Here is a 24740-nt window from a genome sequence, read left to right as displayed (position 1 = left end):
TTGCTTTTGTTGTTAGATACACAATTGATCCTCATTATTAGCAAATTCTGTATTTGTGAATTTACCTACTCTTTACAATTTATTTGTAATCCCAAAATCAGTACTCATAGTTATTTGCTGACATGAGCACAGAGTAGCAAAAAATTGGAGTTGCCTGATGTGCATGTTTCCAGCTGAGGTTAAATAGGGTGACCCTGCTTATTTGGGCTCTTATTCTGTAAACAAGTGTCCTTTTCCTTGTCTATTTTGTGCTGCATTTTTCACATTTTTGTTTATTTGTTGGTGATTTCACTGTTTAAAATTGTCTCCAGGTGTAGCCCTGAAGTGCTGCCTAGTGTTCTGAGGTGCAAGAAGGCTGTGATTGCCCTCTGGAGAAAATGTTATGTGTTAGGAAAGCTTCATTCAGACAGTTACTGTTAGCTATGATTTCAGTGTGAATGAATCAATAATATACACTAAAAAGGTGTCATTAAACAGGTACATCCATAAAACAAGGTTATGTATTGATTGGTTGACGAATATTTTGTGACCACAGGCTCCTACAGATCTTGTCTTTCCCCTGGGAGCGATGGTTCAGTATTTGCTGATTCAGTGTTTTCAGCAACATCGTAGAACACAACTACTTCAATAACAAGACTTGACTGCACCTGTACTCGTCTCTGTTACCTACTGTTACCTACGAGAGCACAGATTCCTTGACCCCTGAGTGCTCAGCCTGGTGTCTGGCACTACCCAGGTTCTCAATTAGTATGCGAATGAGTGTTTACTTATTGGTTGTTGTTATTTTGTGAATTTATGTTCGCTTCTTTTGCCCTAATACTGATCCAGTGTTAATGTTTTTCATGTTTGTAGGAATATGTAGGAATAAAATATGTCTTTTGTTTTCTTACAGGTCTGGGATAAAAGTGAAAGTGGGGATTGGCATTGTACGGCTAGCTGGAAGGTTAGTATTTTTACAGTGCTTTTTAAAAAATTCAGATGTTTACTATTTATTTGGTATCATCAGTGACTTGCTATTTGTCTTTGAGAAAATTGTAAAATGTATACTTCTTTTCCTAAAGTATCTTATGTTTTTAACTATTAAACTAACAAAAATATACTTCATAAAATTTGAGAGTAGGAAAATGTGCAGTTCCATAGCATTCTGATATAACTATTTTTAGCATTTTAGTATTATTACTTACTTTTTCCTTTGCGCATATATACATATATATATATACACACACACACACACACACACACACGCCTTTTTTTTTTTTAAGTAGGCTCCATGCCAAGTGTGGAGCCCAACATGGGGCTTGAACTCAGGACGCTGAGATCAAGACCTGAGCTGAGCTCAAGAGTCAGACACTTAACTGACTGAGCTACCCAGGCGTCCCGGCATATTTTTAATAGTTGTGATATTTTGTACAAGTTCTGTTTCTTTTTTTAAAAACAGCTTTACTCAGAGTACCATTGGAGTCATCAATTTTACATGAATAGTTCAACAAATGTTAGGAAATTTATACATTTGTACAGCTGTCACCACAATCTAGTTTTAGAACACTTTAATCAACCCGGAAATTTCCTTTCTGCCTGTTTGGGGTCAATCCCCATTCCCCACCCAAGCCCTAGGCAACCACTAGAACTGTTTTTTGTCTCGGTTAGTTTTACTTTTTCTAGACATTTCATGTAAATGGAATTCTACAGTATGTAGCTCTTTATGTCTGGCTACTTTCCCTTTTCCTTGTGGTTCATTTATGTTGTGGCATGTATTAGTAGTTTGATCTTTTATAAACAATTCAATGGCATTTACTACATTCACAATGTTGGTACAATTATCACCTCTATCCAGTTCCAAAATTATATCACTCTAAAAGGAAACCCTTATTTCTTGCTTTTTAGTTTAAAACTTAGGTAATAAATACTTTGATAGGTTTTTAAAGCCTGTTAAAAAACATAAATATAGCAGTAAAACATAAATATATCAGTAAATATACTGTTTTGTTCAACTGATGATAGCTAATATAGTAGTTCCCTTTTTATTTTGATGACTATCTCTGCGTAATCTTTATTTCTTAGTTAGGTTGTGCTTTACTGGAAATCTAATATTTAACAAAATCTCACTGCTCTAGTGCATTTTTTACCTGATAGCCTGTATAAATAAGAATTAAAAGTGAAACAAAAAGACTGGACAAAACAAAGGATAAAAAATAAGGGTGCAAAGTGTACCTTTGGATGACATATTTACCATGTAGAAATTACACAATTATGAAAGTGTCCTGAGATTGTTGAGTGTGAAAGTGTTAGATATACAGAACCATAAAACAAAGTTTATAAACATTATTGGTGGACTGATACTCGTTGTCATACTGTATCTTTACCGGAAAGCACAAATGAAATTCTGTGGATGTGAAATGCTTTGAGACCTATCTGTTCCTTTTTCTTTTGGTCAACATGAAGAATTGAAGAATAGTAATTTGCCATTTTTCAAATATTAAAGGTAATGCTACTGAGCTTCAAATTATTTTCTCAGAATACAAGGATTTGGGCTTCTCTAAATTTGATCACTCATTGCTTCTTTTCCTGAAATAGTCCACTGTCTAGCCAGGTATCGGAATCGGTTAAGTGTTTTATTGCTACAGTTTCTATGTACTGTTAGGCTTTTGAAGCCAACAATTTTGATTAGTCTTATTTATTTTATTAGGTGGTGGCCATTTCCTGTAGAGAGAATTGGCAAGTAAAAAAAATGGTGGACTGGTAGATCTTTTTTTTTAAACCCTGGTTAGGCTAAACTCTGAAGCAGGTCTCTGTTAGCACTGGAAGAGGTCAACTTTATCCAGCTGGATTTTTCTTTATTAGTAAAATGTTAGAAGGACTTGACTCCAGAACGGCCACAATCCTAAATAGAGAATATCTTCTAAAAGTTACAAATTTCTAGAACTTAACTTTTTATTTAAATGTGAAATTAAATAGCTTTCTGTTCTTACTGAAGTAAAAATATCTGTGCTCTATTTCCTCAAGTAAAACTTTATATGTGTGAAATATGAGTAAAGTCAATTTTTTGTTTTTTTTGTTTTTGTTTTTTTAAATAATTCCTCAGACACATAGTGGATCTGTGTGGCGTGTGACATGGGCCCATCCTGAATTTGGACAGGTTTTGGCTTCTTGTTCTTTTGACCGAACAGCTGCTGTGTGGGAAGAAATAGTAGGAGAATCAAATGATAAACTTCGAGGACAGAGTCATTGGGTGAGACATTTGTTGGTTTTCAGGGGTTGGGAGAATAGAATGGGGAGAGGGGTGCATGAGAATCTGAGGAGCATCAGTCTTTCCGGGAATGCTTCAGGCACTTGATAAGATGTTACCACTCCTCTCTACATTTACTAGTTCCATTTTTTCTCTTCCACGTTTTTCTTCTACTTGTTTATTTAATTTTGTCTCGGGCCTGAAGCGGTACTGAGGAGCACTTGTGGCATTGTTTAATTATAACTTTCATGATGAATCTGTAGTATTTGCTTTGTCATACAGTTGAATGCCCTCTAAAAATCCATTAAAAAATTGTTTTTTCTCTTTTGTGGTTACCTTTGTTTTCTTATAAAATATACTCTTCTTACCTGCTTCTGCTATTTACTCTAGCTCTTCCCTGATTGGATGTTCAAATTTTAAAAAGAGTATAATGTGTGTACTGGTCAAGTTCCTTGTTTATAAAGTGAGAGAATTGAACTAGATTACCTTGAAGACCCACTCCAGTGTTTTCTTTTTTTCCTCTTTATTTCTTGTAATAGATAATCAGGTACAAGGTATAAAATGCAAAAGGTACAAATGGGTATATACAGTGACAACTTCCTCCTCTTTGGCCACACAGTTTGTTTCCTAGAGGCAACCACCATTATGAATTTTTTCTGTATTCTTCTGGATATAGTCTATGCCTTTTTAAGGATATAAATACAGTGTTTTCTTCTCTGTTCCTAACAGTCCTCTTCACCTTTCTTACAACACTAATGCTTGTATGTTGTCAATACTGCTCTTTTTTTCTGCCGCATTTTATAAATTGTAGATTATACATATTTATCATGTTAACTGTAAGTGTACAGTTCAGTAACATTAAATACATTTACAGTGCTGTGTATACATCACCAGTATCTGTATCAAAACTTCATCATTCCCAATATAAGCTCTTTGCCATTAAATAGTATCTCCTCCTTCCATTCTCCTAACCCCTGGTAACCTCTGTTCTACTTTCTGTCAATTTGACTGCTCTAGGTACCTCATATAAATGGAATCATACAGTATTTGTCCTTTGTCTGGCTTATTTCACTAAGCAAAATGTTTTCAAGGTCCATCCATGTTGTCACATATATCAGTTTCATTCATGTTATGGCTGAATAACATTCCATTGTGTGTATATCCCACATTTTGTTTATCTATTTATCTGTAGACAGACAGACAGGTTGTTCCTACCTTTTAGCTATTGTAAATAATGCTGTAACTGAACTCAACGGATTTGCCATTTGGGGTGCATCAAATTGAACACAACCCGAGAAAGCAAAACACTTTTTATTAGGAGACAAGGAGACAAGTCAGTTACCACTAACTGCCTGTGTTTTGAGCATTTCCAAAGCACTGTCTTGCATGGGGTTAGTACAGGAAGCTTTTATGCAGTGTGTAGGGGGCAGGGACAGGGAGCTTGCATAAATACTTCAGTTCAATTGCACATGCCTAGCATGTCAACATGCTAGTGTGTACATCTGTGTTCAAAAAATGGTGGAAAACTCTGCCCATAGAAGATCTTAATATAATGAGCTAAAGGTCAGGGGCTTCTGTGCGTGTCCTCAGCTTCAGTACAGCTCAGAGTGGCTCACCTAAGGGGCTGTCAGGTGAAACACCTAGTTGGGGGTCTCCTTGACTGGAACTGTTGGTTCTCCAAAACAAAATATATTCCTTCCCTGCTTTTGTCTCTTCCCCTCTTCCCCTTTGCTGATAGCTTTCAGCTTTTTTTTTGTTTGTTTCAGCCTTCTTATTTGAGTAACTTCCCCATTGCATCCTAGCTAACCAACATTGCTACTATGAACATTATTGTATAGATAAACTGTTTGAGATCTTGGGTTCAATTCTTTTGGATATGTACCTAGGAGTAGAATTGCTGGCTCATATGGTAGTTCTGTGTTTAACTTTTGAGAAACTACTAAATAACTTTCCAGAATGGCTGTACCATTTTATATTCCCACCAGCAATGCATGAGTGTTCCAGTTTCTCCACGTCCTCACCAATGTTTGCAGTTTTTGTTTTCCATTGTAGCTATCTTAGTAGGTGTGACATGGTATCTCTTCGTGGAGGTGTTTTTTGTTTGTTTTTGCATTTCCCTAATGGTTTATGATGTTGAACATCTTTTTATGTGCTAATTGGCCATTTGTATATCTTTTTGCAATGTTTTGATTTATAAGAAATATATTTTCCATATGTATTTGGTCTTCTTAACACAGTTCCTGACTTAGAAATCCCAGAACTGTTGGAATTTTCTAAATGTTGAAAGTGATAAAAGCATCTTTTGTTATGTTAGTTGACTTTTGGAAAGTGCCTAAGAATGGGGGCTGGTTGCCAATGGGGCCAACCATGTGATTAGAGGGCTGGAACTTTCAGTCCCACCCCCTGACCTCTGCGGAGGGGAGAGGGGCTGGAGATTGAACCAGTCACTAATGGCCAGTGCATTACTCCATCATGCCTATGTAATGAAGTCTCAATAAAAACCCCAAAGAACATAGGTTCACAGGGTTTTGGGGTTGGTGAACATGTGGAGATGTGGGGAGAGTGGTAGGCCTGAAGAGGGAATAGAAGCTCCTCATACTTTTCCCCTTACTTTACAATTTGCATCTCTTCATCTGGCTATTTCTGAGTTATATGCTTTTATAATAAATGGGTATCTGTTAAGCAGACTGCCTGTCTAAGTTTTGAGAGCTGTTCAAGTTTCTGAAGTGTGGGAAGTCTTACAGGATTGAGCCCTTAACCTGTGGAATCTGATGCTGTTTCTGGGTGGATAGTGTCAGAATTGAGTTGAATTCTCGGACAGGCTCCTGTTATGTGAGAATTATTTGTTGGGGGTTATCCCCCCTCCAATACCCCCTGAATTGGAATTGGTACCAGAGTCCTTTACTTTTTTAGGGAAATGTCTATTCAAGTCCTTTGCCCATTTTTTAAATTGAGTTGTTTGGGTTTTTTGCTGTTGAGTTGTATATAGTTCTTTATATTCTGGATATTAGTACCTTCTCAGGTATATGATTTGCAGATATTTTCTCCCATTCTGTGAGTTGCCTTTTCTCTCTCCTGACAGTGTCCCTCGATGCACAAAATTTAAGAATTTTCGTGTAGTCCAATTTATTTTTTTATTTCCTGTGTTTTTGATGTCATATTCAAGAAATCATGGCCAAGTCCAATGTCAAAAAGACTTTCCCTGAAGTTTTATATTAAGAGTATTGTAGCTTTTTTTTTTAAAGATTTTATTTATTTATCTGACAGAGAGAGACACAGTGGGAGAGGGAACACAAGCAGGAGGAGTGGGAGAGGGAGAGGCAGGCTCTCTGCTGAGCAAGGAGCCTGATGCGGGACTCGGATCCCAGGGCTCTGGGATCATGACCTGAGTCGAAGGCTGACACCTAACCAACTGAGCCCACTCAGGCATCCCTAAAATTTTAGCTCTTACATTTAGGTCTTCTGTTCATTTTTACTTAAGTTTTGTATAGGGTATAAAGTAAGTGTACAACTTTTTTTTTTTCTTTTTTAAGTAATCTCTACCCCCAATGCACAAACTCATGACCCTGAGATCAAGAGTCACATGCTCTACCAACTGAGCCAGCCAGGTGCTTCCAATTTCATTTTGTCATATGTTAATATCCAGTTTCCCAGTATCTTTTTTTTTTTTTAATCATTAACATATAATGTATTATTTGTTTCAGGGGTACAGGTCTGTGATTCATCAGTCTTACACAATACACAGGCTCACCATAACACATACCCTCCCCCAGTAAATTTTATTGGAATGACTGCTCTTTGTAGAGGCTACTTTTAGACAACAGGCTTGAGCAATGGAATGTAAAGCAAGGGGAATACAAACAGGCCCATAAAGGCCACCCACCTCAAAATATCCATAGGCCCTAACTAACCAATGGGCTACTTACAACCTGGCACAGTTACCAAAAAAGGGAGAATTCCAGAAGTCCCCGTACCTCCTCATCTTCCTCCTTTAAATACAGCCTCCACCCAGTGCCTCCTAACAGACAGTCTCTATGCTGTCCTGCCTGCCACTCCCTTGCCATGTATTCAATAAATATCTACCTCCTTTGTTCTGCCTCTGATGAATCCTTTTACTGCCTGTTTTTCAGGCTTCTACCCCGTTGGGTTGCCCCACATTTGGGGGCCCCCACCTGGTTGGGAGAGACACCACACCCTTTCCTTTGAATGGTCTTGGCATCCTCATTGAAAATCAATTGACCAGATATAGAGAGAGGGTTTATTTCTGGACTGTATTTTGTTCCATTGGCCTATGTGTCTCTCCTTAATGCCATTATCATATTCTTTTAATTATTCTACAGTTGTAGCTTGCATGCTATTCACAGTTTTACAATTTTTTTTAAGGTTGATTGAAGTAATCTCTACACCCGATGTGGGGCTCTAACTCACAACCCTGAGAAATAGAGTCGCCAGCCACATGCCCTTAAAATTTTTTTTTAATGTTGGGAGGGGTTGGTCTCATTTTTTCCCTAGGGCCTCCCTAAGGCAAACAACTGCTTGAGGGGGAAAAGAGAAGGGAAATGTATATAATTGGAGGGAGTTTTCTAACAGTCAGAGTTGGGTCAATTAGTATACTGTAGGTTGAGTTGAGGAGTAGTGGCAGAGAAAGGATTTTTATTTGAACTTAGAGATAAAGGTTTCCCCCACTATATGAACATAGAGCATTCTTAGGAAAACTTTCGTAAGCTGAAATGGCATAAAGTAGAGAATCAGTTACCACTAACTGACATGGAAGAATTTTTGAGTGTTCCTGAACCGAAAAATAACCTCCTTTAGGCTTTTCTGATGCCTTCGGACACATTTTGCTAATGTTTGCACAACATAAATCAAGATAAAGCACAGATACTTGCAGACACAGTTCAAGACTATTGAGGCTTGATGCTGAGATGCTGTGTAGGTCCCAGGGAAGGAGCTGGGTGGTGCCATTCATATATAAGCGTGGTTGCTGCTTCTGTAATGACTTGCAAAACAAATGATGAATGCTATTTTCTCTTGTTGTAAAAGCAAAAATCCTCTTCAGATTAGTGAGAAAGGTACTAAAGGTCTTTGTAAAAGCAAAGTGGCATAACAAACCTTTGAAAAGCAGGGGATATCTGCATATTTGCATTTAGTTAAATCAGCTGCCATTAATACATTTACTATTTCAGCAGTTTTATTGGTTTTGATTATTCAGTGGTGTTTATAGACAAATGTTTGCAAGAATGCAATCCTTGGAGTTTATGTGATATTCTTCTAATATTGAGACTCCTTAAGATGTATTTTAGTAACTATGGACAGTAAAGTGCTGATTTCTAAATTTTGTTGATATTTTCAGTCAGAAATCTAGATGCCAGAAAGTAGCTTGAATGTGCTCTGGTGGCATTCTGTAATTATCACAGTACCAGCTTTGTACCATTCTCTTGGTCTCTAGTAAACGCCTTCTCTTCAAGTAGATGGTAGTGAGCCAAGTAGGGCTAACTGGCATTTATGTTTGGAGAAGTTACATGCTTTCCATTGTACTGTTTAAGAATCTTAATTCATTTAATTTACTACTCGCAGCATACTTTGCGAGACAAAACTACCTGTATTAAAATTTGAACACTTTCTAGTTTAGTGACTGGTCTGCTTAAGGGAGAGTCCTTACTCTTAATAAAGTTAGACTTTCTAAGGCGAACTTTTTTCTACCTTAAAGGGAATAATTAATTACAGGTCACTGATGTATTACGGACTGCCAACTGTGTATGTGGTATTTTGCTGTGGAGGAAATACAGACCCAGGTGGTTTTAAAATAACCTATTCAAGGTAATATACTTAGTAAAATGGTAGTGTGATTTTAGAGCTGATGTTCTTTCCACTCCACCATCCTTTTCTTTTTGTATAAAAATAATTTTTTTTTTCAGGTTAAGAGGACAACTCTAGTGGATAGCAGAACATCCGTTACTGATGTGAAATTTGCTCCTAAGCACATGGGTCTTATGTTAGCAACCTGTTCGGCAGATGGTATAGTAAGAATATATGAGGCGCCAGATGTTATGAATCTCAGCCAGTGGTCTCTGCAGCATGAGATTTCATGTAAGCTAAGCTGTAGTTGTATTTCTTGGAACCCTTCAAGGTAAGCTTACACAGAAAACCTGATAATATCCTAGTAAAACAAATTAGTAATTTTTTAAAAAAATTTTATTTATTTATTTGACAGAGAGACAGCGAGAGAGGGAACACAAGCAGGGGGAGTGGGAGAGGGAGAAGCAGGCTTCCTGCTGAGCGGGGAGCGGGGCTCGATCCCTGGACCCTGGGATCATGACCTGAGCTGAAGGTGGACGCTTAATGACTGAGCCACCCAGGCGCCCCCAGATTAGTAATTTTTAAGCTAAGCATTTGATGGTTTAATTTCCTTAAAACATTTTTCTTAGCCATGTTTATTATTTTTAAAAATATGTTACGTAGAATAAAAGTTCTCCTTAATCTGCCGTCACCTGTCATGTCTCTTGTCTCCTATTTTTATTCCATGGAAGAAGCCAGCCATTGTAAATATTTGGGTGTGCAACTTCTGGGCTTTTTCCATGTATATACAAACAAATATTTAATATGTTTTTAAATACACAAATATATGCCAACACACACGTATACTATCATGTAAAGGTAGATGCAGAACACAGAGATACGTATAGACATATATTCTCCTTACTTGAAATTTGCCTTTTTCATTTACAAATACATTGTGGGTATTTTCCAGTGTATTAGTATAATACTATCTAGTCTTACCTTATTTTTTTAACTGCTGTATAGTGTGACTCTGACTATATCATAGTTGCTTTTTTCTTTTTTAAAAGGATTTTATTTATTAGAGAGAGTACGAGCAGGCGGGAGGGGCAGAGAAGGAGGAAGAAACAGACTCCCTGCTGAGCAGGGAGCCTGACGGGATCAGTCCCAGGACCTTGGAATCACGACCTGAGCCACCAAGGTGCCCCTCATAATTGCTTTCTATTAAATTATTTTTTAAAATTAAAAGAATAATGAATCACTTGGTAGAGAAAAAATTTCAGGGGCACCTGGGTGGGTCACCCTCCCCCACCATGTTCTTGCTTTTTCTCTCAAATAAATACAATCTTAGAAAAGAAAAAAAAGGAAAAATTTCACATCTAGAAGAGTACAAAATGAAAGGTAGAAAGTTCCCCTACTAAAGAGCTAAAAATGCTTTTAATAGTTCTGATTTTAGATTTTAATTCTGCTAGTTGCTATTGTATTTTTATTTTTTTAAGGATTTTACTTTTAAGTAATCTCTACACCCAGCATGGGGCTTGAACCCACAGCTCCAAAATCAAGATTCGCATGCTCTCCCAACGGAGCCAGCCAGGCACCCCAGTTACTATTATATTTATAAATGATTTACTTATGCCTCTGGTTCTTGCTATGTTAGCTTTAAACAGTACCTATACTCACTATACAAAAGATGAATTTAGCACATTTACAAAGCTTTCCATTTCTCAAGGTATGACTAGATAGATATCTTTTTTTTTTTTTTAAGATTTTAAGGAATCTCCAAACCCAACATGGAGGTCGAACTTACAACCCTGAGGTCAAGAGTCCCATGCTCTACCGTCTGAGCCAACCAGTTAGAGATATCTTATTTGTGGGAATGTTGATGATGGTTTTTTAGTTATATTGGTAATTATCATAATTTCAAATGATATATCCATTTTTTAGATTAGATAGGAACTCACCTCTTTTTTTTAAAAAAGGAAATTAGCTTATTTTGCTTCTACTTCCCATTCACCTATTTTCTAATATTTTGTTACGTTGCTTTTAACTGGCAAGGGGACAACCGTGTATTTCACTCCTTGGGGAGATAAGGGATTGGTTTCCCACGAGCCTTTGATCACATTTTTGTCAGCTGATAAATACTTAACCTTGTTTTATGAGTGTTTGTGTTTAAAGATACCTTATTTAGTATATGTTGCTGATTGATTAACATTGAACTCCGCCAACAGTGTTAAAACTCCTGCCTGAACAAAGCTTATCTAATAACAGTATTTTCTCCGTAAGGCACATCATAGCCTTCTTGCTAAACTTAGAAACACTAGACTGCACTTCAATACCACATTTGGGGACCATTTTTTTTTTTTTTTAAGATTTTATTTATTTATTTGACAGAGAGAGACACAGCGAGAGAGGGAACACAAGCAGGGGGAATGGGAGAGGGAGAAGCAGGCTTCCCGCTCGGGAAGCCTGATGCGGGGCTCGATCCCGGGACTCCGGGATCAAAACCTGAGCTGAAGGCAGTCGCTTAACCAGCTGAGCCACCCAGGCGCCCCTGGGGACCATTTTAAACAGTGAAATCACTAACACAAAGCACAAAAATGCAAAAAGCAGGGTGGTAAATAGAGTGCAACACTTGTTATCAGTGTGAGAGCTCAAATAAGAAGGCAGAACCTCACCTTGTTTGACCTCAGCATGGAACATGTGGGTCAGATGACTCATTTTTTGTAGAGCTCCTCCAGGCATGTTCATGAGTGACTGTGAAAGCCCCAAGTACTGGATTTTGGGGGTTACAAACAACTTTAAGTAAGCAGGCCAGTTTATAAATAAAGAACCTGCAAATGATGAGGATTGGCTGTATCTGCTTTCTCAAAGACACATTTGTATACCTTGGTCTTTATTCTCATCATGCATCTTGGTTTCCTTGTGTGTTAGTCTTTGCTATCTTTCTGTGGTTATAAATAAGAGAGTAGTGTTTATGGCTAGTAACCGGTATTGGTATTTTTTTCCTGTTAGGTGCTCTGTTTTCTTAGTAGTTCACTGTCTTACCTAGGGCTTGGCTGAGTTTCAACTGAGTAGGTGGAGTGTGTTGGCAGAATTTCCTTGTAGGGAGTATAAACCAAGGGAACTGGCAGGCTGGGGTACCCGTAAATTGCAGGAGGACTTGATTTTGGGGGATGGAGCACCTTAATTTTTGTTTCCTCTTGTCCCTCTCTCTGCCAGTTGTAGAGTGCTAGTAAAGCTTTAGTAATAAAGAACTAAACCTTTTTTTTTTAAATTACTACATTTTGTTTTCAGCTTTATGAGGTTGGCAGATGACAAGGTCAGAGGTTATACAAGGGGTCATGTTCATAGGGGTATTACTTAATCTGGATGAGGGAGGCAAAGGAAATCAATATTGAAATAATTAGGCATAGAAATAAAAATAATAATTTAACCTAGAGTTCACTTCAATAGAGTTCGTTCTCTTATAATTTATCTTTTGCCTTTTTAAAAATGAAGTTGACCACAAATGAATCTAGAAAAGAGAATGATGTGTGGGGAGCATACCTTCTTGAGGGATGATCTTTTTCTACTTTTCTTCTTTCTATCAGGGTTTCTTCTTTTTGTACAAAACACTTAAAATCCTTTTTTTTTTTTTAAGATTTTATTTATTTATTTGACAGAGAGACAAGCGAGTGAGGGAATACAAGCAGGGGGAGTGGGAGAGGGAGAAACAGGGCTTCCTGCTGGGCAGGGGGCCTGATGCAGGGCTCGATCCCAGGACCCTGGGATCATGACCTGAACTGAAGGCAGATGCTTAACGACTGAGGCACCCAGGAGCCCCGCACTTAAAATCCCTTTGCCATGAATTGGTCACTGTAGGATTACTTTTTATTTCATAGTTAATGACCAAATTTTTCAGGAAGAAAAATTCTAAGACCTCTTGGCTGTTTGTTTTTTTTAAAATCTGAATGCTTGAAACCTTTTGGGAAAAGAGCTACTTTTTTTTTTTAAAGATTTTTTATTTATTTTAGAGAGAGTGTGCAAGAGATTGTGCACGAGCAGGGGGAGGGACAGGGAGAAGGAGAGAGAGAATCTCAAGCAGACTCTGATGAGTGCAGAGCCCAGCATGGGGGCTCCATCTCATGACCTGGGCCAAAATCATGAGTCGGTTGCTTAAACAACTGAGTTACCAGGTGCCTCAAGAACTACTATCTATTAGCAAAAGGTTGGTATCATTTGTCCCCATGTTGAGCATTCTCAAGGACATACCCTCCCAAGGTGTGGCTGTTTCAGATGTATGGCAGGATTCTAGGCATGCTTATTTGTGGGTTGTAGAGCTACTTGATGCCAGGTTTTTCTAATTCTCTGAATTAGATGTTTATTAACTTGATAGTTACGTAAAATAGTTTTTACTTTTCATTTCTAGCTCTCGTGCTCATTCCCCCATGATAGCTGTAGGAAGTGATGACAGTAGTCCAAATGCAATGGCCAAGGTTCAGATTTTCGAATATAATGAAAATACCAGGTTAGTACTGCTTTGGTTTTAATTATTGTTCCAAATAGCATTTAATTTTTAAAAATGTTATTTCTTTATTGATTCATTGAATTATGCATGATTCATTACACATTTACTAATTTCCTATGCTATGCCAAGTTCTGTGTGAGGCTCTGATAATATAAAATTAAATTGTGTAGAGGAGAAGACTGATTTTCTAGTATATACCATCTCGCTGGAAAAACAAACAAAAATAGTAAAAAGTGGTGATGAATTTTATAAACTGGGAGAATCAGGATGTTAAGGGTTTACTATACTTGGGTGGAGAGGGCCAGGAATTTTCACTCCAGACAAGACTTAGAGGATGCGTAAAGGTTAGCCAAAGAGGGCAAAACGTTCCAAATGGAGAAAACTACATATGATAAGGTAAGTGAACAAGAGAGAACCAATGTGTTTTTATTGTAGTTGAAATATAATAGGCAAAGAGAAGTGTGGTGAGAAATAAAGCTTAGATCTGTAAGACCTAGTGTTCTGTGTTTAGATTTTATTTTATGGGTAATGTGAAGCCATTGAAAAATTTTTAAGTTGGGGAATGATAGGCTTGGATGGTAGTTCAACTCTTGCATAGGTATGGAAAGATTTTCGAAGGCAGCAGTCCAGGTGGGAGATTATAGTGGCTTTGGGATAGAGTAGTGGCAATGGGGATGGAGAGAAGTGGTCAATTGGAGAATAATTTAAGAAATGGTATCAATAGGATCTGATGACTGAATGTAGAAGGTGAAGAATGGGAGAGAAGCTATTGAGATGATTTTCAAGGTTCTGGCTTAATAGTTCAATGGATGGAATGTAATTTCTTGAAATAAGGACATCTGGAAAGAAGACAGATTTGGGTAGAGTGTAGAAGCACATGATGGAAAATTTATGTTGGGTCATGTTGAGATACCTGCAACACCTCTGAGAGCTGTAAAGAGGTGTACTCAGAGTCTTATAGGAGAAAAGAGCAGCCATCAATTAATTGATCAGGTAGGCTTCACATGTGCTAGACAACAATCTTGGGTCTAGGAGTCAGATATTGGGCAGGGCCAGAAGCAGAAGAGAAGAACTATAGTCGTCCCCCTTATTTGTAGGGGATATGTTCCAAGACCCCAGTGGCTGCCTGAAACCTAAAATAGTATCAAACTGTATATACTATATTTTTTTCTAAACATGCATACCTATGATAAAGTTTTAAGTTAGGCAGAGTATGAGATTAACAATAGTAGCTAGAAATAACAGAAGAATTGAACTAATACACTTTAAGTAAAAGTTATATGAACTTTCTCAAAATATCTTATATTGTGTTGTACTCACCCTTCTTCCTGTGATGATGTGAGATGGTAAAATGCCTACGTGATGAGATGGAGTGAGGGAAGTGATGGAAGCATGTGACATAGTGTTAGGCTACTGCTGACCTTCTGACAATACATCAGGAGGATCATCTTCTGGATGGCAGTTTGATCGTGGGTAACAAACCGTGGGAAGTAAGACTGGCTAAGGGGGGACCACTGTATTTTAATTCCTTTGGGCTCTGCAATTCAGAATGTTTTTGAGGGGTTCTTACACCAGCCCTCTAACTTCCCAGATTCTTGATTTCTTCAGAGAATCTCTGTACACAGTGCTGTCTAGTAGAACTTGCTGTGCTGTTGGAAATGCCCTGTGCCTGTGCCAGCTAATGTAGTGGCCACCAGCCACATGCAGCTATGGAAGCTCAAAATGTGCTACTACAGCTGGACTGCATTTGTTCATTTTTATAAATTTAAATTTAAATTTTAGGCACTTGAGGCCAGTGGCTGCAATATTTGCCAGCATAGTTCTAGATTATAGGAACCTTCCTCTAGAACTTTTTGAGGTTTTTGTAACCTTTTAAGCTATTAAAACTATCTACAACATTAATAGCACTGTTTTTTTATAAACTTTTTTTTTAAGATTTTATTTTTTTATTTGTCAGAGAGAGCACAAGCAGGAGGAGTGGTAGGCAGAGGGAGAAGCAGGCTCCCTGCAGAGTGGGGAGCCCAATGCAGGACTCAATCCCAGGACTCTGGGATCATGACCTGAGCTGAAGGCAACTGCTTAACCAACTGAGCTACCCAGGCGTCCCTAAACTTTCTTTTTAAGATTTTGTTTATTTATTTATGAGAGGCAGAGGGAGAAGCAGGCTCCCATGGAGCAATGGAGCAGGGAGCCCAATGTGGGACGCGATCCTAGGACCCTGGGATCATGACCTGAGCTGAAGGCAGACACTTAACCGACTAAGCCACCCGGGTGCCCTACAAACATTTTTTAAAAAGATTTATTTATTCGAGAGACAGCGTGCACATGCATGAGCTGGGGAGGGGCAGAGGAAGAGAATCTCAAGCAGACTCTGCTGATGCAGGGCTTGATCCCATGACACTGAGATCGTTACCTAAACCAAAACCAAGAGTTGGACGCTTAATGGACTGAGCCACCCAGGTGCCCCTAATAGCATATTTTAAAGAGGCTTCACAAAGAGTTAATATTGTTAAAGTAATTTTTTTCAACTTTAGCTGAACAGAATGAGTTTGGAGGCATATATCTAAAGTTTAAAAGGTGGACCATTTCTAAAACAGGAGAATGAAAAGTACTTCATAAATATTTGAGTAAAGGGATAAAGAACTTGCAGTTAGTTCTGGAAGAAAATACAGGGCAGGTAGAAAGTACCTAAAACTTAAGAGAATTCAGTGATAAAGATAATCCAAATGAGTCTCTTAGCTAGCAGAATAAATCTAGATTAGGAGCTGGATTCCCTGCATTATCTCCTATAACAAGGAACCTGACGGCAGAGCAGTTCTGGGGTTAGTTAAGCAGCTCACTTGGTACAGTGATGACATCTAAGGCCTTGGTATTTTCCTTTTTTTTTTTTTTTTTTGCTGTCATACTTAGTTGGTGACAGCTCCCTCTTAGATCACAAGAGCATTTCTAGGTTTTCACATGCAGATACAAAGAAAGGCATTTGCTTTCATGTCTCTTTATATTAGGGAGAGAGAAAATTTTCTGGAAGCATCTTAGCAGGTTTTTTCATTGGGTCCCACTGGCCAGAATTGGGTCACTTACCATGCTTTAGCTGCAAGGGAGTCAAATAGCAAGTGCCTGGTATTTTCTACATCTGACCAGAAAGTGGCATTGGGTAGGTAATGGTGTCTGTGTGTGTGAATGTGTGTGGAACTGACTTAGGAAGTTATCAGACCTTTTAAGTTCAGCCATTTTTGGATTTTTTTGGTCTGGTTCTTTGAAGTAAGAGTTGTTTGAAGGTTCTTACATAGATTGAACATGTTACACATAGAGGATATGTGATAGTGGACTATGTAGAATCCAATGATGAATACCTAATTGATCTTCTGTAAGTATAACACCCTTTAGAACACAGGAGACATTTGTCAAATTAACCAGTATTGGATATTTTTATATATATATATTTAAAGATTTTATATATTTATTTGAGAGACAGAATGAGATAGAAAGCACGAGAGGGGGAGTCAGAGGGAGAAGCAGACTCCGTGCTGAGCAGGGAGCCTGATGTGGGACTCGATCCCAGGACTCCAGGATCATGACCTGAGCCGAAGGCAGTTGCTTAACCAACTGAGCCACCCAGCCTCCCTATATATTTTTATTTCTGTTGGTGAATGAAAATACGAAAAAGACCGGTCTTCATAGTGATACAAGTGCCTGCCTTTATATAGGTTATAAGGCATTTTCACATATTTTATGAAATTCAGATTCTAAAAATCACCTTATGAATAGGGTAGGTAGCTTTTATATTGGCACCATTTTACAAATGAAGAAACAGATCAACAAAGTAAAATGTCTTGTCTAAGATCAATCACAGAAGTCAGCACCACACAGTAGAAGCAGCAAGGCTGTGGATTAGATTACTTAGGGTGATCATAGAGGGTGAGAAGAGGTCAAGGAGAGAACATTGAGGCATGTCCTTGCTTGGAGACATTTGAGAAAAACGTTAGGGTGAAAAGAAGGCCAAGCATGGAATGTTGGGAATACCACTGTTTCAGAGGAGGGCAAGATAGGTACCTCTCTCTAACTCCCTCTTCATACAGGGTTATGTGGTTCACTTCTGTCCCTGATATTCAATTGATGACATAGAAAAACATAATAGAAAACTCTTATCTGTTGTCTCGTTCATTGTTTTCTTCTTTATTTGCAGATAGAGAAATAAAATTGTAGGGATGAAATAGATTTTGGTATAGCTTCCTTTATCCCCACTAAAAAAAATTCCATTCCTGCTGTTATCAGCTTCATTTTTCAATTTATACTCAAGTACTTAGGAAATTCAATTACTCTTTTCTTGAAATTAGATATTAATGGCTAATAAATCAAGATCTCATTCTAATTAAAGTTTTTGTTAAACTGTTCTAAGCTAAACTTATAAAATTAAAGAAAGAAACCGGGGGCTTTATTAGTTTACTAGGGTTGCTATAACAAATTACTACAAACTAATGGCTTAAAATAGAAATTTATTCTCACAGTTCGGAGGCTAGAAGTCTGAAATCAAGGTGTGGTCAGGGCCGTGCTTCTTCCACAATCCTTCCTAGTCTTCAGGCTTCTGGTGGCTTTGGGAGGTCCTTGGCATGTGACTGCGTAATTCCAGTCTCTCCCTCTGTCTTCACATACCTTCTTCTCTGTTTCTCCTTTTCTGTCTTTTATGAGAATGATCCAGGATGATCTTATCCTGAGATCCTTAATTATATATGCAAAGATCCTTTTTCTAAATTAGGTTACATTCAGTTTTGGGGGGTTAGGCCTTGCAGAGGTAAACACTGCTTCATTGTGAGCAATATGAAAAAAATTGAGGTACCTCAACAATATGGATTTTTTTAAAATTTTCATTTCTGAAATTTTTAATCTAAATTGTTTTTTCATTAGGAAATATGCAAAAGCTGAAACCCTCATGACAGTCACAGATCCTGTACATGACATTGCCTTTGCTCCAAACTTGGGAAGATCTTTCCATATTCTAGCCATAGCAACCAAAGATGTGAGGATTTTTACATTAAAGCCTGTGAGGTGAGTTTTTGAAGCACTTACTAATTTAAAAATGCTCTAAACGCATGATTATTTTCATTTGTGGTGAAGAATGATGAGGCAACTGTGATCTGAAGAATGGATTCTTCATTGAACATTTTATCTATAAATTTATGAGTTTTGGGGTTGGGGAATTGAATAAAGACAGGAGACATGTTTTCTTAATGGCATTTTCTTTAGGCTGATAGGATGAATTGGATCCTCTGAATATAATTGGTACTCTATAAATGTTTGAACAAACGAGAGGTGGCAGTTTACTTAGGGACCGTTAAATTAGCACTGAGACATTCTTGTGAATAACCTATTCAAGCTTTAATTTTGGAATTGTGAGTTTCAGTTCTTTTCCTTTTTTCCTTCCTTTCCCCCTTCTATTCTTCCCTTTTAAAATTAATTTATGTATTTAATTTCTCAATCTTGTTTGGGGGAATACAGTCCTCTTTTGTTTTTCTTTTCTTTTTCTTTTTTTTTTTTTTAGAGAGAGACTGGGTCGGGGGGCAGAGGAGGAGAGGGAGAGAGAGAATCTTAAGCAGGCTCCATACCCAGCTCAGAGTAGACACAGGGCTCGATCTTACAACCCTGAGATTGTGACTAGAGTTGGACGCTTAACTGACTGAGCCACCCAGGTGCCCCTGTTGTTCTTTCTTCCATGAAATAATCACTGAATAATTTTTATGTGGTAGGATCATTCCAGGTGCTGGGGAGTCAAATGAATTTGACATGGCCCAGCTCTCAATGAGTTAAGGTGGGGGGGCGTGGGAAGGAAGGTGGTGGTTATGGATATGCACATTTTTATAAAATAATATGGTATGTGAGACCATTTGTATTTTTTATTAAGATTTTTTATTATTTGAGAGCGAGAATGAGAGAGAGAGAGCATGAGAGGAGGGAGGGTCAGAGGGAGAAGCAGACTCCCCGCTGAGCAGGGAGCCCGATGTGGGACTCGATCCCGGGACTCCAGGATCATGACCTGAGCCGAAGGCAGTCGCTTAACCAACTGAGCCACCCAGGTGCCCCCATTTGTATTTTTTAAATTAGAACTCTCTGTGTGTGTAAAATCTTTAATCAGCATTTCTCAGGAAGATTTTTTTTATTAATAGGAAAGAACTTACTTCTTCTGGTGGGCCCACAAAATTTGAAATCCATATAGTGGCTCAGTTTGATAATCATAATTCCCAGGTCTGGCGAGTGAGTTGGAATATAACAGGAACAGTGCTAGCATCTTCAGGAGATGATGGCTGTGTAAGATTGTGGAAAGGTAAGATTTTAATGAAGGAGTTGTTGCTCTGTGTTGCTGTGTCAGAAATTTCACTTAGAAATGTAAATTCAGAAATATTTTGTTGAAAATTATCTTTCTACAGTTACTTTTATATTAATGTCTTAACATTAATTTGTGTTATTTTGAACCTCCATCAGTTTATCTAGTTCATGGCAGTTATGACTGATTGAATTGTTTCCATGTGGAGCAAAGCAATTTTTAAAACTAAAAGTAATTGTAACAGAATATGCCGTATCTCCAAAAGATCCCATTTGCTATATGTGTAACTTGTGTGACTGCTCTACAAACTCAGGATAGGACCACAGACATCTCATATTAAATAATTGCTTTTGCCAACCAGCCCTTAATAGGAGAAAATCCAGTATCTTCCCTACTTCCTCTCTGCAACTCTCAGAAGTTGAATCTTATGGCCACTGATTCTGGAAGTTTCTTGTGTCATGCTGGCTGAGAATTCAGTCTAGTAACTTGATGCTGACTGTGGTTCCTGCAGCATGGTCTGCATTTTTCCATGGACGTTTATCCACTGGGCGGAGGTGTCCTTGGTCCTTGTACCACTCTGGTTGGTGGCATCCCATAGTTGGGATCCAGACTTACAACTTAGTTCGTGTACCCTGAGCAGTTACTGTTTCTCAAAATGAGTTTGGCTGAGTCTTCTGTGGTCAATTTTAGCTGTGGTAGAACCAGCCCAGACCTCAATTTCCTCAGTGTCATTTGATATCAAGGGCTTTGCTTCCTTTTCATGCGCCTGGGCTTTAGTCAGGACCACCCAGTTCCACCCCAGCAGGCTCCCTAACTTGAGTTTCCTGGGCCCAGTGTCTCCAGTGATCTATTTGGCGTTCAAAGAATTAGGCCATGTTGGGTAGGCCTCTCAAACCCCAAAGACTTATTACTTGCATCCACCTCTGAGGACGTTAGGTACCACACGACCTATACTTGCATAACTGAGAAGACAGCTCCATTGCCCTACATATACGTGTAACTGAAACTCATTATCATGAAGACAAAGAATTTATTTTGATACTAATGTTAATGTGGTAAATTAGAGAATCGTCTTTGTTAATAATTATCTTGTAAGAAAAGGGAATGGTAATTTATGTTTTTTAAATTAATTCTTGTAAAACTTTACAAAATTGTTAAAATTGAGATATATGTCTTTTGTTTTAAATATGTAACCTATATCTTGAGAGAAATGTAGTCGTCTTGTTTTTTTTAATTGTACTAAAGGACTTGACCACAAATTTGTGCCCTTGAGCATAGCTATTAGTCATGTTAATGTATTTGACCATTTTCTTTTCAGCTAATTATATGGACAATTGGAAGTGTACTGGTATTTTGAAAGGTAATGGGAGCCCTGTCAATGGGAATTCTCAGCAGGGAAACTCAAATCCTTCCCTAGGTTCAAATATCCCAAATCTTCAAAATTCATTAAATGGATCTTCTTCTGGCAGGTAGGCTGTTTTGTGGGAAAACTAGAAATTACCTCCTTTTTAAATCATTCTGGTAGCCGTACTAAAGGTGTGTGATTTCATGGGTTTTAAGATTGAATGAAGAAATTCATACTTAAATATAGTAGAAAAAATTCACTTTGTTAGCACTGTATTTAGCTTACATGGTCATATTTATAGGTAGATTGTTAAGCCCTTAAACTAAATTATATTTTGAAATATAGTGGTCTGTCAGAAATATTTCTAACTTTAAGATTTTACTTTGCTTCTAAAGTGAGATGAAGAGGAAATCTGGGATAATGCTGAGGATTTTCGTCCTAGATGAGCATAAGTATGTTAGTGGTAGTAGTGCAGCCTTTGAATCAGGTCAAGCTGAAATTTTAAATAAACTGCATTAACTAAGGCTTTGTAGAAGAGAGTGAATTAGATGTGGTTTTTTTGTGTGTGTTTTAAAACTTTAATGGAGATTGTAAGAGGAAATGGTAAATTCTGATTTCTTGATTTTTAGAATTTTTAACATATTTTAGATTCTTGTTTATCTTAATAAACAATGTTTGATGTGATCTCAAGAGTCATCCTTTTGTTTTTATATTCAAATTTCAAATATGTGAATTTGTGAGATAAACTTAATATGCCTTTGTGAATAATTTGGAATGCAATTCAGGAAACTTCAAAGCACAGCCTTAACAAATTGTCCTGTGGTTATCCTGTTGTCATCTTAAATAACAGAATTCTGTTTAAAATTTCAACTATTTTTATATTGTTATATTTTTATATAAAAAAAGGTCCTGCTGTTTAATTTTGAGGTTTAAGTATTTGCATGAAAACAATTTCAGGTTACCACAGAAGATACCAGATTATAAAGACGATTTCATGAAACAGGCTACTACTGTTAATTAAAAAAAAAAATCTGGCTTTTGGTTGCTGTCTTGTACTGCATATATTGTAAAGAGCTTTGAAGTTTTGATCTGTATTCTTATTGTGCCAATAACCATGTGTGTTAGATCTGTGATGCATTTTCCCTTCTCCATTTGTATTATGTCCTTTAACAGAAAGCACAGCTGAGTACCAGCTAACTGGAGTAACTTTGCTGTTTTGCTGCTTGTTGCATGCACACAGGAATGGAGAGCGAGCTCCTTTTCCCCTTCCCCAGCGCCGTTTGACCTCTCCCAAGATACACCAGCAGCCTGCTTACTACTAAACGCAATCCAAAAGGCCTTTAAAAATCCAGTGTATTTTTTTTTTGTACTAGCCAGTTTATTGACACTATTTGAAGCTTTTGAAATATAAATGGAGAGGCTTTTTGTTGAGACATTGTCACCAAAACAATTTTTTGAAATGTTCCTGAAATTAACATGGGTTTTAAAATTAAAAGGATTGTTACTATCCTTATAAGTAGTTGGGAGGAGGGAAAATATCACTTTATTCCATTTGGAGAACATAGGCTTATTTCTTTTGTTTTCTAAACAGTAAGCTAAAATGATGAATTTTTATAATTTTAATTTGAAAGTTGAATAAATATTTTTCATAAAGATTGTTTTGAGTGCTAATTTGTTTACCTTTTGTAGAATTGGTTTACACATGATATTATTTAGTGCAACTCTGTCATTTCTTTGTAATATTTAAAACATATTAGTAAAGGAGTGAGAGAAGTAGTAGTAAAATGAAAGTGGTTTGTACAGTTTGTGGCCAAATTAAATATTTGGTATTGCTTCATTTTATAATTTGGTAGTAAAATGAAGACATCTTTGTAAATTTTCAATTCATATTCACTAAAGAGCTTAACGTTTCTAATATGTGCTTGTATATTTTTTTTATGGTATTCCATGGCTTAAGTTTTTCTTCAAAATTTGGAAACCTACTGTAAGAGGAGCAGTTAAAAATTTGCTAAAATTGTGCATGCACATTAACCTCTACATTCCAAGTCTCAGGAATTTAATTTAGTTGGCTGCATCATTTAGTTCATATTCTCTAGAACTTTGACCTTAATGATAAAGCTGTAAGTCTTTGCTAAAATGCTTAAGTATTACGGGTAAGTTATAAAATGGCAGAAGAATAACAACAGGACATATTCTTTGAGCTCTTTTACTTAACAAAATTTTGTACTATTTAAGGTTTTTGCAGAAAAGCACCTAAGTATTTTCAAAGGTCATATTTCTTCAGAAGTATATTGCAGTAGCTGGCCATACTATAGGACAGTATATTTGGATTGGTTCTCAGTGTCATGTATGCACTAAAAAAGTGTGCCTGCTGCTACTTCAAACGAAGCATTGCTTAAAATAAAGAAAAAGCTTATGAGATTTGTAAATATACAGGAAAGCATCAGATATGTTTCTGAAAGATTAGAAAATGTTTTAAATTATAAAATGTCTTTTTTTGTAACATTCATACTGATAATTTTTTTAACATTTTAAGTTTAACAGATTGTATTTCTTTCTTTCAAGTTTCTATACTTGCTTAAGCAAGTTTGATTTGAGTAAGGGTCTTGATTTTTGTGATTATGTTCTGTTAGTTTTGGCATGAATATACTAAAGCTTTTTTTTTCAGCATGTGTTTTCTCCTCTTTGGTTCTCTTTGTATTTACTACTTTTCTCTTTTTCTTCTGTTTTTTCTTTTTTTTTTTCTGTTGTTTTTGTTTTGTTTTGGTGTTTTGTTCCTGTCTTCATTGTTTCAGGTATTTCTTTCCCCCTCTGGATTCCCCACGGGCTGGATCGAGATGGTCCAGTTATGCCCAGCTCCTTCCTCCTCCTCCTCCTCCTCTGGTAGAGCACTCTTGCGATGCTGACACTGCCAACCTCCAGTATCCTCACCCTCGCAGACGATCTCTCTCTCGGCCTCTTAATCCCTTACCTGAGAATGAAGGGGTTTAAAACACTGATTTAACACTTAAAGGCCTTATTCAAGTGCTTGTAAATGCTTTCATTCCTGGCTGCTTTTTGTTTTTCTTCATTTTCTTTTAGAAGATTTTTCTAATTTAGGGTCTGTCTTGCATGTATTACAACCAGAACACAGTGTTTGGAACCTAAATGTGTTTGTGCTTCTGCATCAAAGGAACATTTGCCTCACTGGTTGATAACCTTTGATGAAATGAGATAAGTACAAGTAACACGAACTGTGAGTTACAGTAGCTGATTTCAATTTCAAAGTGCCTATTCTATTAAGTTTTATTTTGAACTGTTACGATGTTAATTTTCTTATGGTTTGTCATTCTGGTTGATGTGAAAGGATTATCATAAAGTATACTTTGCCTTTGAGACATTAAGAAATGTTTTACATTTTACAGGCTAATGTTGCAACCAACTAGTTTGTAAAATAAATCATTCCTGTGTATAAAGCAGCAAAACATAATAATGGACTGTTGGGTCTTTTTTAAAAAAAAAAAGAAATTGCCTTTTACTACTTGGAATTACTGTTTAAAGCTTTTGTAATTATTCTCCAAGTAGA

At 37.2% G+C, this 24740-nt stretch overlaps 1 protein-coding gene across 2 annotated transcripts in view; it reads left to right on the top strand.

Annotated features, from left to right (window-relative positions):
* Positions 1-24647, top strand: part of SEH1L (SEH1 like nucleoporin) — a 27944-nt gene extending 3297 nt beyond the window's left edge. Inside the window, exons 2-9 of one of the 2 annotated variants that reach the window (XM_025865178.2) lie at positions 893-943; positions 3083-3229; positions 9145-9356; positions 13413-13511; positions 18417-18557; positions 19673-19830; positions 21149-21299; positions 23971-24647. In XM_025865178.2, coding sequence (XP_025720963.1) covers positions 893-943; positions 3083-3229; positions 9145-9356; positions 13413-13511; positions 18417-18557; positions 19673-19830; positions 21149-21299; positions 23971-24166 — 1155 coding nt within the window. In that variant the 3' untranslated portion in view covers positions 24167-24647. Of the gene's footprint in view, positions 1-892; positions 944-3082; positions 3230-9144; positions 9357-13412; positions 13512-18416; positions 18558-19672; positions 19831-21148; positions 21300-22348; positions 22829-23970 lie in introns of those variants that run through there. The other variant, XM_025865177.2, reaches the window with a different exon arrangement.
* The last annotated feature ends 93 nt before the right edge of the window (positions 24648-24740 follow it).

The sequence above is a fragment of the Callorhinus ursinus genome, unplaced genomic scaffold, assembly GCF_003265705.2.
Source record: "Callorhinus ursinus isolate GAN/ISIS: 27379988/994484 unplaced genomic scaffold, GSC_fseal_2.0 scaffold86, whole genome shotgun sequence".
Lineage (NCBI taxonomy): Eukaryota > Metazoa > Chordata > Mammalia > Carnivora > Otariidae > Callorhinus > Callorhinus ursinus.
Note: the sequence above shows the minus strand (reverse complement) of the source record. Positions and strands in the feature narration are given on the sequence as shown.